Source organism: Gallinula chloropus, assembly GCF_964237585.1.
Source record: "Gallinula chloropus genome assembly, chromosome: 1".
Lineage (NCBI taxonomy): Eukaryota > Metazoa > Chordata > Aves > Gruiformes > Rallidae > Gallinula > Gallinula chloropus.
This window is the reverse complement of record NC_140085.1, coordinates 180,523,513-180,543,465: the sequence shown is the minus strand read 5'-3', so window position 1 is coordinate 180,543,465 and position 19,953 is coordinate 180,523,513. Positions and strand designations below refer to the sequence as shown.

Genomic DNA, 19,953 nt, shown 5'->3' with positions numbered 1-19,953 from the left:
TTAAGCTGCACACCTATTTGGAGTGATTTAAAATCAACTGTATATTAACATGATGTGAATTTTTTTAAATGGTGACATATTTAGAGTTAAGCTCCCCATAACAATTCTACCATAAAAAAATTCTGCAGAAATCACTCTAAAATATATAAATTAAGATATATTAAGCCAACTCTAAAATATATAAATTAAGATATACTAAGCCAAGCAAGTCAGGCCAGCCAGAAGGCAACCAGGCTCACACAGCAGGTTATTATGGCGGTGACATTACACAGGGGATTTACCCCACACATTATACACAAAAAGGATCAACTCACTTGGCAGATGATATGACAACTGAGTGCTGATCAGAATTGAGAATTTTTGCAAGATGAGCAGCAACTGAGTCCTCATAAGCAGATATCTGAAAAACATAGAAAAAAAAAGACTTCCATTTCCACACATTTCAGCATTTTAACACCTACTAGTGAGTTAAAACACTTCCAAAAATAGCAGGATTTCCATTTCAGACCTAATAAAAGGACAGGCAGCTGGCAATGCAGATTCTACCTGCCTACTGTATTTTATGCACTGAATCTTTAATATTCAAAGTAACACTGCATCTGAGAACTTAATCCATGGCTCTTCTCTTCCTGTAGAAAGAACAGTAAATTACTTCTAGGCTAAAAATAGTCCACGAGGAAGAAGAAAAATCTAGCTTCTCTTTAGATTTATAACAACCTGAATTACTATAATCAAATATATGTTATTTCTAAAACAACTAAATTTTTCCTCAAACTAAGCTGCTCAACTATGAATAAATCAAAAGTCTGCAGTTACAATCCTGAATTTTCTTTTTACTGTCAAATGGGATCTTACAGCCCCAGTGCCCCTAATGGTTGGTGAAGTGGTGTAACACTATCAAAACCAGTCGTTACAGAGAAAACCATTTAGGGCTTAGCCTTTATGAGAATGTTTGGGAGAATAAATGTGTGCAGTGGCCATCTTTTCTTGCACAGAAGAATGAGACATCCTGAAATACTCAGGCAAAAATTTGGAATGGATCAGATTCACGTCTTCATGCACTATGGATCCAGACTTCAGTTTCACAAGAAAATGCTAACCAAATTCCAAAGCTAAAGCTAAGAATAAACGGAGTCCTGAAATTTTCAGATAGCTTCTTTTAGAATCTCTTAAAATCTCACAGTGTGGTTTTGCCCTTGATAAAGAGTAGGCAGATATACCTCTCTTTTTTCTTCCTAAAATCCAGCCCTAATTGTAGAACTCAGACAGTAAATCAGTCTTCATTTCAAAAGGAAAAATAATATGCAACCATCTCATCTGTAAGAACGAACCACTGTTGCTTAAATACCAGTATAAGACTTCTGGAACGAAACTAAGTTGAAATAAGTTTCCTGAAACTGGAGGAAAGGAGAAAAAAAACCTCAAAACCAAAACATAGAATTGGATATGTACTTTTATTCATTTTTCAAACTGCACTTTAATTATTACCTGCTCTAAGGTTAATTATTCTTATTCTGAATATATCATAACTCAACAGACTATGCAAAAAGCACTGAAATAGAGATTCTATGGGGTACTCAAAAGAAAATTACTTTCTTCAACTCAGAGTAATGGCAGGTAACTACAGCCTGCAGAACTGATTTTCTAAAAAAAGAGGGTTTGTATGAGCAGTTCCTTCCATTTTCAGGAGGGGCTAAACACAATTTCAAAGCCAGAACCAACTAGAACAAGATGAGTATCTTTTCCCAAAGATGAAGGTACACTTGAAATTTTAACTGTCTTGCAAAATTAGAGAAGATAAAGCACAGGTCTACCTTGCTGACACTGGAAACAGAGCTGGTGCAAAGCAACCCCGTTAAAATCCCAGCCAGTGGAGCTCAAGTCTTTTTTGCATCTCTGTATCTACCAAGCTGTCAAAGGTTATAACCTTCTTGACAAGTAAAAGAGTCTGAATTATTAAATTATTCAAGAACCCACTGATTAATTATTGCTTCTCAAGTACTTTTGAGCTAAAGTTGATATGCATTAATTTTCTAAAGGAATATATTATTTTCTCCTTTTTAGTCAGACTTTTCATGCCAATTAATTTGATTAAAGTATCTCCCTCTCCCTCAAAATTGAAACCTCATCAGATAGTACAAGCACAAATCTAGTCTGAAAGACAGATGAAGCTTTTCTCTGAGGTCACTTATGATTTCAAGCTCCCTGAAAAAACAAAGAGAAAGTTGGGTGGTATTACCTGATCTAACTCCCTTTTACAAGCTGCAAAGAGATCCCTCCTTTCTTTCAGAACACATTCCTTGCCTTTGAAATAATGGATTTCTTCAATGCTTTTTTTAAACTCAAGATAGCAAACATTTTGCTTTTATATATATATAAACATATTATAAAGCAACATACGATATAATTGTGTATACAATTCTAATATTGTATATTAATAGTTATATGAGATATAATAATATAAGAGCAAAATATTATATTATATCCTTAGATATAAAATAATTGTTTCTATAGAGTATATAAACTTGTATGTAAAACACATATATAAACCCACGTTTTTCAGGAAGAAATTTTACCGACTGCTGTGCTGAAGACTCTCTAACTTCATTCATTTTTGGCAAACAATACAGAATTGGAAACCCTAATTATGTGAAATACAAGCCATGAACAGACTCAGTTCAGTAAACAGATGACAAAACATCTGTTTCTACTTTTCATGCAAGTGCTTCAATTATAAATACTGTCATCTCAGAAGCATAAAGTTAAGTATATGAAGCAACAAAAGAAAAGTAAAAGTTCACCTGGCATTCCTCTGATTCTTCTGCAGTCACTGGAAGAATAGAAGGCTTTGCTGGTAATTTCAGTTCATATGACATTATACTCCACCTAAAAGAAACATAACAGCTTTTAAGTTTCCAGATGACTAGTTTTATCTTTTCTCTAACACATCAACAAAAAGAAAATTCACATTTCATCTTTTCTCTGACATTGCAACAAAAAGAAAATCCAGTATCACACCAATTGTGAGAAAAACCTCCAAACAAATAATCTTAATTTTTAATTGCATGCTAACTGCACATGGGCGAAATAATTGAGCCTAAAGATAGCAATTGGGTTTATTGCTTAGATTCTTTGTCTGTGATTCGATAATAAGGCTTCTTTGTGAGCGAATCATGGGACATTCAATACAGGCAACAAAGATTTTCCAGCAAAACATTCACATTATAAAAGAATTCATGCAAAGTAATTGCATAAGTCAAAGGCAAATATATGTGTTCCTAGGAAAAAAGGCTCCAAGGTAACATTAGCTTTTCATCTCAACTAGGGGAGGGAAGCATGAGAACAAAGCAAATAGTGAAGTATCTTCATTGACATATATAATTTTTCCCCTGTTAAAGGACAGTACTCTACAGCATAGATAATATGAAACTGCTAATAGAAACATCCATCAAAGCCTGCTGAAAAGAACAAGTAATTGCTGATGGCCTTGGGAGCAAGTCTACTGAAATTAGAGCAAAATATGACACTTTTCAGTACAGAGAAAGAAAAACATGATTTAACCTATGAAGCTGTTGCCCAGGCCAACAATTATTTCTAAGGATCAGTAGCAACCATTTCTCTATATACTTTGCTGTAAAATGATCAAGTAGTCTGCAAGAAAGTTTAAAATTAAAAAAAAAAAAAAACATCATTTCGCTATTTCATTTTTAACAACCCTTAAAATAAATTCCTCTTTGATCACATTCAAGTGTTTGTAACTCGAGGGAGAACAGGAACACCCATGACAGAAAGGAACAGAGTAAGAAATACTTCAACCTGTGTTACACCTTCATAGAAATGACATGACCACCTTCTCTGACTTTTTTTTTTTCAATTGGGATGTGCTTTATGGATGGGAACTACACAATATAAGGAGTGGAAAGATCTCTTGGTTTTAACTAAGAAAATGCCTCTAATAGAAATACTAGTAGTGGATCGAGCCAAAGATCCACTTAGCCCAGCGTCTTGTCCACATCTGATGCCTCAGGAAATTATATGATGGGTGAAAGTACACAATGACAGTTCTCCCCATACCCATGGACAGACAGCTCAGGTTCTTCATGAAGAGAGATGCTAACTGAAGGAAGTTAGATTTAGATTAGATATTAGGAAGAAATTCTTTACTAGGAGGGTGGAGAGGCACTGGAACAGGTTGCCCAGAGAACTTCTTTATGGGTGTCCCTCCCTGGAACTAGATGTTCTTTAAGGTCCCTTCCAGTTCAAACAATTCTGTGATTCTGATTCTGATCTGTACTCTAAAAACCAAACCCACTGAACATGAGGTATCTAGGATGGATTTAGACCATCATATACCCAAACAAATACAATTTAAATCTCATGTTGAATCACATATATGCCCATTTAAGTTTACCTGTCTAACATTTTCGTGCTGGCTCGTTCTAGTTTCTCCAAAATCTGAGGAAGTTGTGTATCATCATCACAGGATCCTCCCCAACCAAGGACACGAGCAAGGTCATTTCCAGTACCAAGGGGTAACACTCCTAACTGACACTGAAATACAAGAGAGGAGCAAATCTACTATTGAAAACTAAAAAGTACAAACTATTACAAACGCTTGTTATTTCAAGTAACAAATGTTAATGATACAGTTGATGTCTAGAGCTTGTAAATTAAATTGTCTAATCCCAATACAACTTGTCCTGTTTACACCCATTAAAATTTTCACCTAAAAGTAACTATTGTGTTTGGCCCATATCCACTATAAAACAAAGAACCAAGTAAGGATGCAAAATTAAGTCTAGTAAGTAAAGTCAAGGAAAGTAAATATACACACTTGCCTGCTTATGCAAGCTGAGCTTATCAATTTCTGACAAGACCCAACCCACGCTTCCATCGCCACCACACACAAGGATCCTGAAGTTGTCAAACTTCTGAAATAACCGCAAACTGCAGAGAAAATACAGCTCATTAGCAAGCATTACATGAAAACATGGTGCATGGGATCTTCATGGTGGTTGTTTAATTGTTCTGGGCCATGTGGATACAACCCGTTACTTAATAAACCTATATGCATCCCATCTATCGCTGTATATTCCACTTATACTGACATTTCTGATAAATAACATGCCAAGTTTTCCCTTAAAAACATATTCCCTTGATATTGTTTTCAGGATTTTATTAATATTACTTTATTAGTGTTAAAATAAAATTTCCAAGTTATGAAATTGCAACTGCTCTATACTTCTCACTGCAGCCAGAAGGACAAGGCACCACAGGGGATTTATCACATGAGACACAACGACAGGACGTGCTTCACAATAAGGCTGGGCTTTTTCCAACACGCGACTAATCAAATGCAAGGATAGTTGCAGGGAATTGTTACACAAAAGGTGATCACAACAATGTAAGACAAATAATACTAGTCTTTCATAACAAATCCTCAAAGCTGTATCCTGCTTTTGCTTCCTACAGTTCTTCTTCCTGTTCTCTGTCTTTTAACACCTCCAGGTTACAACACTTGGGCAGTACAGAAAAGGAGGACAAGAGACAAAACAAGTAGAAAGGTGAGACAGAGGAAAGGGGAATGAGATGTGAAGAAACAGCCAAGAGGTAAAAACATCAGGGATTTAAACTTATAAAAACACAAACAATTGGAAAGTAGAAACTCTTAAAAGAATAAAAGTAAAGACGTTTATTTTTTATGCATGTTATTTTCCAGAATATGTATAATCTCAGAATCATTTCTAAAAAGCAACATATCCAGATCACAAATTTTTGAAGAATTTATTTTTTCTAAAGTAAATCACATCACTTGTATATAATGAATAATGTCACTTGTATATAATAGGCAGATACATATTCAGAACAAAAGATGCAGACAGATAAGGAAAAAAAAAAACGTTACCAGAACAATTTCTCCTACTCTGAGAAAAGACAGAAAACACCCTAAAAATACACAATCTCAAAGAATGCAACTCTGGTTTTAGAAAAAAGAAGACATCAGCATGACTTGATTGAATAATTGCTGAAGACCTGCCTTTGGAAACCAGCAGAAATATTTCAAAACAACCAGCCTGACCTATGATTACTGTGCAAAACCAAAGTGAGCCTCCTGAACCACGCTGCTGGTAGGTACAACTAGATGAAGCAAGAGAACTTACAAACAGACAGGTATTTTTTTCAGACTGTTCTCTCCAAAAAATTGTCTCTTGAATTGAAATGAACCTACTTCACTCCTAGCCATCATTAGAATTAGATGTACAAATTGTTAGAGGAAAGGGACTTTGATTCAATTCAGATTAAAATCAAGGGTTATAATGGAAAGACTATCATAACTTAATATAACATGTCCATAACACAGTACTAACTATAAAATCCACATCTGTATTCCATTATATTTGTGAAATTTGCCCAGTGTTTTAATTGAATTTTTGTGCATTTTCATCTACATTTTTATCATGCAAGCATAAGTCAGCACCCATACAAAAATTAGTGTTCCTAGTTGCTGTACTTGATATTAACTGCCCATTTAACCATGATATTTTTCCAATGACAAAAGTTTTAGTGTAGTCATCCATCACCCACTGCAGAAACCCCATCTGACATCTGTGTTCAGAATACAAAAGGATACAGAGTATATATACACAAAATCTTTAGTCCATAGCTATTCACAATAACATCCCAGGAATATCTGAATTACACATATGAAATAGAAGGAAAGCACCCAGGCAACTGTGGCTAAAGGCCCTGATTCTTACAGCTCAGTTTGATGGGGTTCGGGTTTGAATTTTGAAGTGAGATTTTTAGGGCCTTTTCTTGTAGAAAGAAAATGTTGTCCCACAATCCCTTCACCCACCAGAATTCATCATGAAATTCTATTATCTATTAGATTTCAATTAGGAATTCACAGTAGATATTGGCGATTGAATTATAGCAAGGAGGGGACAACACAACACTATACTTCGCAGTAAATTCCCTTGTGGAAAGGATTGCTCAAGATTGCCAAAGTCATTACCCTAAGTGAGGTCCTCCATTCATTAAATCGAACACCTGAGCTGGATTTAACGACTGTTTGAATCGGCGAAGAAACTTTACTCCCTGATTGTCTCCACTCTTTGAGTTAACAAAAACTAAAAGAGGACTGGCACAGGATGGCGGGCATGTGGCTTTCCAGAAACCTGTGAACATAGTTAGAAAGAATGAAATAAATAAGACTTTCTAATATGAACAACACAAAAAGAAATCATGGGGAAGAGGAAGAAAGGGATGAAGGACAAAAGGAGTACATTTTATCATGCATAGTGTAAATGCTAAATGGAATATTAACCCTGCAAGGAAAACACAATTGGTGAAGTTTTACCAGTTTGGTTTTTTTCCCCTGGTATTTTCAGTGCCTAGATTTAGTAAAATCCTGAAGACAATAGCTTTATTGTTTTTTTCACAGGTTATAATAATCAAATAGGTTATTATTAATTTTTTTAAATATTAAAAATTTATTAAAATAAAGAGATGATTAAACTTTCAGAATTCTTCTCAAATCTCATCTTTACAGATTATCACACAGTTAAATATGTATTTCAGTTACAAGTGTTTGAGTTTTAATCTGATTTTTCTTTAGCTTTATTGGGTTGAACTGGATCATCCCCATCTGTATGCGTTTTCTAACAATACTCACAGAGTTTAAAAGTTACTGTACTCAATTGCTCCAGGACTTTTCATGAGAACTTTTCTCTCAGACTGAAGTTATACTATTAATTATAATAGAATCACTGAACAACAGAGTGTCAGCTCCGGTTCAAAGCTTATTAAAGTCAATGCAGGTCTCAATTGATTACAGCAGACTTGCTCTAAGACCTTTAGCAAGTAGCACGGATGGACAGTGTTGCCACTAACATGACCATGGAAGTACCAGTTTCTCAGCAACACTTCAAAATCAGACCTCGCAGGTAGAGGTTTTAATATTTGTTTCAGGCAATAGTAAAATAACTACATTGTTTTCAGTTGTCTAAAAAAAATAAATCACTAAAGCTACAAATAAAAAATTGCCATCAAATGATGCTAATTTAGCTCCACATTATCATAATGTACAATTTAAAATAAGGTTTGATTAATTTATTGAAATGCCAAGAAAAATAATTTCACATATGGAACAATCTTCCTAGCATGAATAATAAATGGCAGCATAATGCTCCGGTCTGAGACATCACATAACAAGTAAATAGAAAAAAAGGAATATATACAGGATAAACAACCACTTTTTACTAACTACATGCAAGAAAAATTTCATTGTGTTGTGTTAAAGGTGTTGGGTCTACACTGTCATCAGTACAAACTACAAAATTAAAGCAGGTAGATTTCATGATGCTCCTTACAAAATCTGCTCCCTGACTTCTGAATGCAGTCTCCCACTGCTCACGTGTCTCCACCCTGAGCCACCAAAGAGCATCTCTGAGTTTTGAGCATTTGCTGTGTTTTTTATCAGTGTGTTGCAGGACCCTTCCAGTGCTGGCATTTAAAAGAAATTCAGAGAGCCTATGGAAGTGATCCCTTCCTTTAGCCTGGTAAAGTAGCTGTTGGATGTAAGCCGTTCAGCTAGCTTACCTCTGCATACAGCAGCGTTATCCAAAGTGTGAGGACTCAGAGAATGACTGATGCATACGAGTCAGGCATCAGCCTACTTCAGCTGAGGACTCTGGTCATTCGCTTGAGAAGTTTCCAAGGATCATAAATAAAACCAGAGAAAATTTCCAGTTGGGGAACTCTCAAAACCACTTTTTTTAAAATCATGTTGGTTAAATAATCCTATAAAAAGCTACACAGAAAATTACACTTCTCTAAATTCGAAGACTGCGTTCACCTGCTCATCAGAAGGATTTTAGCCTTGTTACACAAAACTCACTAGGGACTGCAAGTCCAGAGTGGTACACACTACGATACTACGTACCATCAGAGTCTATACTGTTTAGTGCTGTTGGAGGTATGATCGATACCTTACATTGGCCAAGTGGGCATTTACGAGGATACAGATCTTTACAGGCAGTGTGAACCTATAAAAGAAACACAAAATTATTGCCCTACAGTCGAATCTTAGGGTGAAAGTGTAGCTGACACAGTATCTATGTAAGAAAAATGGACTAAGATACAACAGATGTAGAGGGGAAAGGAGCAAGGTTGGGAAAAAATGAAGTGTTCACCCACAAAAGCTTGTTACTCATTCCACAAAATCCAAGTTTGGAGTACTTCATCTTTGGCTATCCCTGTAGCAGATGTGAGTTTTCCTTTCCAGGGAATTGCTTACCTCTATCCACAAGCAAAGGAGGACCAAGTTCCCAGCAGTAAACACCTGCGTGGGGGCAGTGGGCACACTGTGCACATGCAAAGCAAAAGCTCTGTATATGCCTGGTCCACCTGGATGTTCTGGAAGATGCAAGCCAGAACACCTACCAAGCCAGACAAACCCACCCAAGTATCCCATGTGCTTTAGAGGCCTTTTCCATAGTTATTGGAAACAGGCACATGCAAAGCATGCTACACAATCATCTCCCACTGCCTATACACTGACATCTATATGCCAGAAGCCTCAACAAAAAAAACCCTCTGACTCTCTAATTTTTTAGCCCAGCATCTGAAACCCATCTTTTCAGACAAGTTAAAAAAATTTAAGAGATAACTGTATGTTGGGGAAACAGCAGTAACTTTCTAGAATTTCAACCAGCAACCTATAAAATGTCCTGAAGAAAAGAGGATTTCACAGCAACAAAAAAAATCACAATAATAAGAATAAATAGTAACAAGTATTAATTATATTAGTAAATATTAGCAAAACACTGTTACAACAATATGGAAGAGACTAGAAACTAACATAGGATTATCAGGCCAACAGAACAGGCATTTAAACCTTCAGTTACCAGTTAGGAGAAGGCAGAGACAACAGTGGATGACAACATCACTGAAAGAAAAGCTGCATCTGTGGGTGTATTAAAAATTAACTGAAGCAAGTAGGACTGTCATGAGATATTATGAACATTAGAAAGTCCTGACTTTGCACAAGCTGCCTGCTCCTTCTTAATCCAAAAGCACAGTTACGAAATGACAAAACATAAATAGCGTTGAGCAATAAAGCTGGCAAAATCCTAGACACTTGGATGTGGTTTGTTGCACCTACCATAGCTTTACACCAAAGGCACTTCCAATCTTGCAGGCGTAAGACACTGCCACAAGTCTTGTCGCAGACTGCACATTTGGCACTGACGGGCAGATTACCCTCTAACCACTGGTGAGGCATAGCTATCTGTGAAGAAGCAGTCATAAAAGTTAAATACTCAGAAATAGAAATTAGAGGCTTTTGTGCCTCAAATATAGATGGATGTAAACTATTCCCTTGCCTGGAAGTGTTCGAGGCCAGGTTGGATGGGGTTTTGGGAAATCTGGTCTAGTGTAAGGTGCCCTTAGCAGAGGGGTTGGAACTAGGCGACCTTTGAGGTCCCTCCCAACCCACATAGCTCTACCCTGACATCAAAAAAGCAGATATGGATGACCAAGATAAGTGACATTGATACTCGAAAGGCAACAGCTATGAAGGTGGTCAATGGTGGTGTTTCACATGCTAGGCAGAAAATGTGATAGCTGAGGAAGGGAGACACATCTCATTCAACTATTCGCAGTACTATGGTAGCAACTAGCCACAAAAAAAATGGGCAGTTAGATCTAGATACTTGTATCTTAATAAGTAACACAAATAAGTACCCATTCCCTTCATGTTGGCTACATAACACAAGACAATTAACAAAAATTCAGAAGAATAGACAGAACAGTAGAATATTTCTGTGGCATTATATAACCCCTCAGTCGCCACAACTGATAAGGCACAGCTCTATAAAGCAGCTCCTAAATGCAGCACAAAGCTTTACTTAGTGCACTCTTTGTCCCAGTAATACCATGGGCAGCTCACGACACTCATAGGTGTGCAACTCAGTACTAACATTCTAGGAAGAAGTTTCACACCAGTGGTCCATACATAGTCTATAAAAATAACCCATCTACCACAACAAAGCTCTGAGAAGCTTTTGTTGTTTCTCCTGCTAATTTTAAATTTCCTGCTTTCATCAGTAAAAACCACCTTCCATACGTCAGTGAATTCCAAGCAGGCCTCCTGGAGCATAGCTATCGGTAAGGAGGACACAAAATAGACTGCCAAAACAGCATGGTAACAGTATAAAATACCACCTTTGCCTAAGAGCAGTAGGAACTTCTGGTAGCAGTTCTCCAGCTTCAGAGTGTCTCTGCATGTGGCCTTTAAAATCTTGTAACACAGCTACAATCTAGTGCCCACAGATACTAAACTTGTCTGTTCTAAATACCACGTTTAATCTTTGAAAAGTGTTCAGGAATGTAGCCACCTGCCATTAACTTCAATGGCTCACACACCAATATTTCTATACTTAGCCCCTTTTTTTACCCATAAAAAAGAAACAGCTTTAGAAAATACTGTAAACATAAGGAGTACTTACACCATCTTCATCTTCAATGATGTCTTTTCCAATTGAGGCTAAGGTAGTCCATTTGCAGTTATTTGTTGCTCGGACAGCACATCTTTTATGTGCTTTAAACTTACACACTGGAAGACACACATAACATATACTATGTTATTTGCTGCATTTGAGTGATATATATATTTAAAAAATATAAACAAAGACATTCCATAAAACAACCAAGTACAAGTCACTTAGTGTTGCACACATGACACCACCCAACTAAAAGGAAAATCAGTTCCAAGTCACTCCAGCTGGAACTCGCTAAACGGGGTTTAGCTGCAACAGGCACTATTTGCAGCCTTTGCAGTTTTTCAAACGTGCTTTGAAAGGGTTCAAGTATCTCTGCAAACTTGCAGGTGAGTTACAAGTATAAAGGCTAAGAGGCTCTGCTAGAAGGTTTTCTGTTAGAAAACTCAGCAGCTAAGAAACAGACTGTTCTGTTTGCTTAGCTGTAGCCCACGTTAAGTGTGTTCTCAAATTCACACTGGTCCCTATTTTGTTCAGGAGCAATTAAAGGTACCAGGGAGCAAATAGATCTTTACCATATAGATAGAAATAAAAACTAGAAAAAAAAGAGAGGAGAGGAGAGGAGAGGAGAGGAGAGGAGAGGAGAGGAGAGGAGAGGAGAGGAGAGGAGAGGAGAGGAGAGGAGAGGAGAGGAGAGGAGAGGAGAGGAGAGGAGAGGAGAGGAGAGGAGAGGAGAGGAGAGGAGAGGAGAGGAGAGGAGAGGAGAGGAGAGGAGAGGAGAGGAGAGGAGAGGAGAGGAGAGGAGAGGAGAGGAGAGGAGAGGAGAGGAGAGGAGAGGAGAGGAGAGGAGAGGAGAGGAGAGGAGAGGAGAGGAGAGGAGAGGAGAGGAGAGAGAAAATATATTTCAGTTGGAAGACACCTACAACAATGATCACTAACTCCAACTGCCTGACCACTTCAAAGCTGAGCAAAAGCTAAAACATATTGCTAAGGACATCGTCCAAATGACTCTTAAACACTGACAGGCTTGGGGCATCCACCACCTCTCTCTATTTTTTGCTTTTCAATCCCTCCAGTGACACAACTGAGATACCAGGTTTAAATTTGCAATAGGTGGTGGGAAGCATGTTTTAGAGAAGTGTGTTGCTTCGGGAGCTGTTTCTTTGCTTAAGGAATCCCCTTCAGGCACCATATTATGTCTGTTTTCCCAGAAGCCGAGAAAGGGTTCATGAGGTACTTAGGGATATGGTTTAGCTTAGGATGGGAATGGTTGGACGCAATGATCTTCAAAGGTCTCTTCCAACCTTGTGTGTGATTCTGTGATTCTGTAAAGTGAAGAGTTAGGTAATGCTGTATTTATTCAGGACAGTGGTAGTTACAGTATTTTCCAAGAGGTTACATTAAGGAGGAAGAGCCTGACTCCTTACTGGATTATTTATTAAAAATCTACTAATTGGAATGCTCAGCACAAGTGAGTAATACCAGCAGACATTTTGACAATCTAATAACTTTCTGTACTTCCTTCAACTCAATTAATGTGACTAGTTAACGATATCATATTATACCAAACAGACTGATGTATACAAGTATGGGTATTCCTGTTACTGGAAGTGCATGACATCATTCTATTTAGAGTGCATTATATAAATTATTTTGGCAAAGACCATTAAAGGTTTATGAGAACTAGCCAGCAGATCAGAAGTAGTAGTCTCTTTTCAAACAAATATTTGACAGGAAACTCTCAAAAGCTTTGGCCCGATGCTTGTCCACCATTAAAAACATTAACCTATGGTACAAAAGGTCTTGTGAATCATAAATTTCTCATTTTAATTCCACTGATAGTTTGCCAGATCAATTAAAAAAGTGAATTGAGACTATGCAAGCAGCATTTTGGGTTTGAGAGCAATCATCCTTGTTCTGGAAAATATGTTGAAAGTATGTGCTTAGCTCAAAGAAAGAGAAGGAAACTGAACAAGGCCTTTTGCTGCTTTTACAGTAATTCCCCTGGTTATTTCAAAAAGTAACATTCATAGACCCAAAGTGTGCAAATATCTCATATTACTCAACTAACAGGGTAGGATCACATTTTCAAAATAGCTCAGCATCATATTGTGTGCTTGCCAACCTAAGCTGGTTCTGAGCATCCGAAGAAGTCGGCTCTCACAGCAGCACAGGCTGCCTTTTCAAAAGTGTTGGGCCTTGAGCAGTTCTGCCACTTGAATGTGGCACATACCACAAACAATAGGCATTTGTCTTTGCCACACAGATCAAAATAAACAAATCAGGGATGTGGGTCAGTAGGAAGTCCCAAATGACTACGGCACAGCAAAGTAAAGGTATTTTCAAATCCTACAGAGTTCAATTGTATCTCAGGGCCTGTACTCCTGTACTCAATCTCTGCTCCCTTAACAAAGCAAGGGGAAAATCAGACCCAGGATCTGAAGAGTTGCAGGAAGCCACCCTACAGATGGCAAGTCACAGCTAACATCTGCTTTGTGGGAATGGCACATAACTTAGTAAGCCTCAGAACAGACTTTCTGTAGGTCTGCAATCTCAGCATCACCAAACAATTCCTGTTACTCTGAGCATTGAACATTATCAAAAGCAAGGACCTTAAGACACAGATGGAACTTTTGAGCAAAATACATAGCAGGACAGAAGGGACGGGTATAGAAAGGGAAATTTTGAATCAAACCTCAACATTAGTTATCACTACCTCCTAATTTCTTTTGACTCAGGTGACACTGCAGCCCATATATGAACCAGTCTAATGTCTGAAATCTTGGAAACATGCAGACATACTGCTAGACATCAATTGCCACTACTTCCCAGTGAAAGGTCAGCAAAGAAAAAAAATAGCCAAACCAAATCTAGAATATTTTTAGAACATTATTTTAAACTTTAATTCGTTGTGAACATATTTCTACTTGGATTACAAAGCAGATCTCTCAGGAAGCCAACCAAGAGAACAACCTAATTAGTTGTCCCAACATCTCCTGTCAGACAGAGTGATTAAATCTATAACTACTATTATCTATAATGAAGAAAAGATGACATTACTGAACATTATCATAGGTTCTATTGCACAGAAAAAGAAGTTTTATAAAACATTCAGATGCTTAAAAAAACACCTTTGTTTTCACAGTGGGCTGCCAAAATAAGGGTTTGATTTTATACCCATTTCAAGAAAGGGATAAACGAAGCACAGAAAGGTTAATGGCAACTTTGGCCACTAAGTCTGGCTATCAAAAAGATAATTAAGACCTTCTTCTCAACACTGTATATCTTCAAAATATTAGTGACTTCAAAACACAGCTTCAACTAATTCTTGCAGTTACAGAAAACTAACATGCAACTATTAATTTGATCAAAAATCCCATTCAAGTGATTTCCTATGTATTACAGAGGGATACAGTGTGATACAAATCCACAGAGTATTGTATTATTCCTTAATTCTTAAACTATGAACACCCCTCCTCTTCCTGACCATTTCATTCAGTATTTGCTTTTAAACTTGTGAAAAAAAATGTAGCAAAAATCCTGGCAGCTACCCAACTAATGTTATGTATAATATCTTGTATATTGGGTTAGATCACCCAATCATAATGAAAACAGACCAACTGCACAAAGTGCATTTCAAGAGGCAGTTTTCCCAGTATTTCCTTATTGCTTGACTTCATGATTCTAAAATGTCTTTTCAATACTGTTTGCCTGTGCAATTCAGCACAGGAGAAAGCACCTCATTCAAACTGCAATCTCCAGCTTATCAGGTGCATTTCATATTCAATAATCAAGATTCAGTCATGACAATGATAATACTACATAGAGAAATACATCTTTGAGAATAATCATAAAGGCAGTGTTCCACTGGCAATGACTTTCATAGAAATGTGGGTTTAATACATCATAATTGAAGCTAAAGAGCTTTGGAGGGTTTCTGTAGATAATAATCTATAGTTCCTTACCTAAAGACTCCACGTGTCCCTATGTTTCCCTCTTAAGCTTAGACTCGTGAGCATACAGCAAGTTAAACTCTCAGTAAGTAAAACACTTCAGGAGCATGAAGAACAAAAGCCTTACTTGATTCAGCTAGTTTGGAACAACTTCCAAAGCAAGAAAAAAAAATAAATCTCTGTCCTAGTAAGGGACATTCTGTGGACAAATGTAGAGGGGAATCATTCATTTATGGCTAGATAGAGGTAATCTTTTGTTTATCAATACAATATATAGACAGTACTTGAAAAGTAAATTACCTCCTAAGAAGAAGAAGAAACTAGTGGGAAGAAAAACATGTATAATTTTTTTATAAAGTCAGATGTTTTGATCAGTAGAAAGAATGAAGCCTGTTTTGGTATGAATTTACATCTTCAGTTTGATATACGTGTGAATTATTTGATTTCTAAAAAGATGGAAGCTCACTCTACAATCTTTTCTCCTGTGAAGGCATTAGGATATACTCTTTTACTACACTGGCTTCAACAAAACTTATAGGAGTATCTTCAAAGTGAGCTGCAATGAATTTGGTCAGCCATTGCTGAAGGGTACTGAGAGGGAAGGGGCCCTGAAAGAAGGCAGCACCCACTTTATCTCCAAAAGAGATGAGGATGGTTGTGTGGTCAGGCTAAAAAAAAAACCCAGTTGTGTTGCACTGTTGAAGACAAGCAGATCTAATAGAATAAAATATTACAGGACTGATCTTCTAAGATATCATGAGCTGCAAAATGTAAGCGATGGGATTTTTTTTTTTAAAGAATCAGACCACAACAAGTACAAAGACTCTCAGCTACTTTCAAGATAACTTTTTGTGCCAGTAACCCAAATCATTGAGGAGGAAAAGCTCCAAATTCTCCTGAGAAGAAGCCTCTCATGCTTCTCAATACAAGACATAATAGAGTAGCCTGGGATCAATGACCACACAAATAATTGAATTTAGTATAGATATAAATGGATTCCTAGCGTAAAGCAGCACTGGAGGTTTCAGATGTCAGGCATGAATATTTAAACAGAACTTTTAAAGATGTAATGAGAAAAAGTAGCACAGAACATGTCTGGGGAATCTTATGACTCCACACTTCCTACATCATCTCCTCAAACAGTGTATATTGCTAATACAGGGTATGGAAAAAAAATTAGATGATGAAATGCATTAGAAGTGCATGCAACAGAAGCAAGTAAATATGAACTGTCATGTACGACATTCAGAGAAAGAAGTAGTATCAAACAAAAATACACTTCTATGAAGATATAAAGGAGTTCAATTCCCCTTTTATTTTTAAAAATACTTGGAAAAAACACAGGGAGAAATATATAAACAAGTAGCTAAAAAGTAGGAGGACATGAACTTATTAATAGATAAAAGAATATCATAGTATCTGCCCATCAACCAATTCAGGTGATAGATGTTTATGAAACTGAACCAGTGGAAGCAAATCCCATCGACCATTAAAAGCCATTTGTAAAAACAGCTCAAAGATCAAAGATCAACTGGCATCAGCAATGTGGGTAAGTGTAACATTAGTTTGTATTAAGTTATGCAGAAAGTTGACAATGTATAAATCTGGAAATTAAGGAAAGTTAATGCCAACACTTTAGAAATTAAAATCATATCTAGAAGCAAAATAAGACACTGAAGAACCAGAAAACAATGAACTACAACCATTAACACTGATAATCTTACAAGAATAATTCTCACTGAACTGCCTAAAATAGCTCTAATATTAACTTACAAAAGGACAAATTTTTTATGAAAGAAGTCTGTCCTTTGCCTGAGCAAATATAACTATTTGTACACAGAGGCAATACACCTGCATTTCGTTAAGCACATGATACTTCCACCTGCCAGTATCAGACATCAAAAATACTCCAATTGCCTCTAAACTGTCCAAGCAACTTATATAATAGAAAGAAGAAAACATAGAGCAGAGAAGCTGGAAGTAACTATGCTGCTTCTCATTTCTATGAAACGAGTTCATCCCATTCCTTGGCAACTGCACCATTAGCTACATTAAAAGCAGGGACAACTCAGGACAGTGAGTTAATGTTTCCTTCGTAGTATTTCCTTAATACACATTATCATGCTCAGACTTGAAGTATTATAACGGCATCAATAACAGAAATACATTTGCAGTCGTGTAACATGCATCCAAAATATAACTTTTCTGGACAATTACCTATTTTGTAATTAAGTCTCTCCACATTTTATAGACACCGTAAGGCCACGCTGATGCTTTATTTTCTGCTGGATTCCAACACAAGTAGACTTGTTACTGCTTTTTCACAGAACTTGCAGCAGAAAATATATAAGCTCTTTCAGGTTTATTATGAACATTTCTCCAGACAAGAATAATGCTGAAATCTTAGCCACACATCCTTTTACTTTCTGCTGGATTTCACCTGACACACCATCAAAATGCAAAGCCATCTACATCTCTACCCCCTCACCACATGAGAGAATTTTTAAAGCAATAAATCCGTCCTCATCTGTCCTGCCTGCACCACAGGATCAGGCAACAGCAACAAAGCAAACAAGAATCAGAGGGCAAAGAGCTGAACAGTGCTAGGAATTTTTATAGATTTTAGGCAAAATCTACCATTACAGCTTTTTCCCTGAGGAATGCCAATTCTGCAAACCAGTAAAGACTATTGTGTTTCACATCTACATTTTTGAAGGGCAAATCAAAGAAATCCTATCTTTTCTTTCAAACCATCCATGCAGGCACACACATTCCAGACTGGTCGCTGCAGAAGGAACGAGTTAGATAAAGGCACCCAGATCACGAAGAAGGTGGGCCACATCATTAGCGGTACCTCTGCACAAGGGAAAATCACTCCAGTGAATAGATTTCTCCCTTCAGGCTTTTTTCTTACTCATTAATTTCAGAGTCATTACTTGTCTTAAACTTTCAGCCATCTCTCTACGTACACAGCATTACAAAGAGGGTAAGAAAGGATTTATTTTTACCTTCACAAGACAGGCCGTGAGAAGTGACTCCGGAGAGGCTCTCTCTACACACGTTACAGAAGGTAGGTCGGGCATGGGAGCAGGCGTACCAGTTATGCATCCCTGAGAAATGTTCCACATTAAACTGTGCGGTCTAGTAAAGGAGAAGTTAAGACAAATTTGCAAGTACAGAACACAGCTACGGTGACTGAAATTACCTACGGTTCCAAATTACAGGGGACAACAGCGCAATGTTCACCTAAAGTATTTTCCAAAGGGTATTTAGCCTGCTCTCCCTCCAAACTCCTAAAAAACTGTGTGATAACAAGCTCTCATTTTGCTAGTATAGGTCTTAGCATGAAGCTTGACACTGACTCGACACACTTGTCACACTAAGGAGGGTGACTACGCCAGTTCTGTGTCCTGTAGCTTGATCTGCTGAGCTAGAACAGGTTGCACCAACAGGGATGTCAACTTACCTCATAGTGTTCTCTGGACTGAACAGACTTCAGAGAGCTTATCCAGTCCTCCATTTCTTTTCTATTTTCAGCACACAATATTAGTCTCCTAAATGGAGTGATTATCTGAAAAAGAGAAATTTTTCTGATTAATTCAGGTAGTAAAACTCATGATACGCTATAGTTAATGTACTCTTTCCTGTGAGATTATGCAAAAGGAAGACACACCCTAGACTGCAAGATATTAAATGCTAAAAATACTTTATTTAACTCACTACCAACAATGAAGGAGTTTGCTTTTCCTTTTTCACTTCCCAAGTTCCGAATAAGGCTTCAGTATAGGTCTTCCTGATGTATATTGATCATGCCTCCTCAGCTCTTTGCCTATGCACTAAGAATTAAATACTCAAATGTCAGGCACTCAAACTGCTAAAACAACTGTTCTGGAAATTACTAATTGACTAAGATTGCAATCCTATTTCATAACAGCATTATAGCTACTGCAAGGACTATTCCAATCACTAGAGACAAACCAAATCAAAATCAAATGCCTGGAAGTCTTAAACAACAACAACAAAAAGCTCTCACCACATTTCTCCATCTTGTATATTGATATTAAATTTATACAAATTTAAACATTTAAACCAGCACTTTAGAAAACTCAGTATAAGTACATATACAACCCTTTATAAAAAGATACAGAAAACAAAAGCAAACAGCTGAAATCATATCCTACTAGGATGGTTGAACGAATTCCTGGAACAAGTTGGTGCTGGAGAGTTTTCAGTGGTCTGGAGTTGGAGTCTAGAAATCTGAAAATGCTGCATCTAGGAGATTCAGAGTAAAAGCTGCTTTCCCCTCTCCTCACCAGTAGAAAAATAATTAAAATAACAACAAGGCACCAGAAACTATCAGCTAACTCCCACTGAAATTATTTTGGGCATTCCACTAAAATAGATGAAGCAGTTACTTACGCAGCAAAGAATTTAAAACTAAATAAGTACATGAAATGAAAGTTATTTGTTTTATTCTAGGAAGTCTGGAAAAAAATTGC

The 19,953-nt window shown here is 37.1% G+C and overlaps 1 protein-coding gene across 2 annotated transcripts in view; it reads right to left on the bottom strand.

Annotated features, from left to right (window-relative positions):
* DGKH (diacylglycerol kinase eta) overlaps positions 1-19,953 on the bottom strand; it is a gene marked incomplete at both ends in the record, with an annotated part of 164,725 nt that overhangs the window by 34,518 nt on the left and 110,254 nt on the right. For both annotated transcript variants that reach the window (XM_084278141.1, XM_084278142.1), the window contains 10 exons: positions 315-400; positions 2,802-2,886; positions 4,412-4,551; positions 4,839-4,947; positions 7,016-7,178; positions 8,945-9,047; positions 10,166-10,291; positions 11,511-11,617; positions 18,463-18,595; positions 18,921-19,025. In XM_084278141.1, coding sequence (XP_084134267.1) covers positions 315-400; positions 2,802-2,886; positions 4,412-4,551; positions 4,839-4,947; positions 7,016-7,178; positions 8,945-9,047; positions 10,166-10,291; positions 11,511-11,617; positions 18,463-18,595; positions 18,921-19,025 — 1,157 coding nt within the window. The remainder of the gene's footprint in view (positions 1-314; positions 401-2,801; positions 2,887-4,411; positions 4,552-4,838; positions 4,948-7,015; positions 7,179-8,944; positions 9,048-10,165; positions 10,292-11,510; positions 11,618-18,462; positions 18,596-18,920; positions 19,026-19,953) is intronic.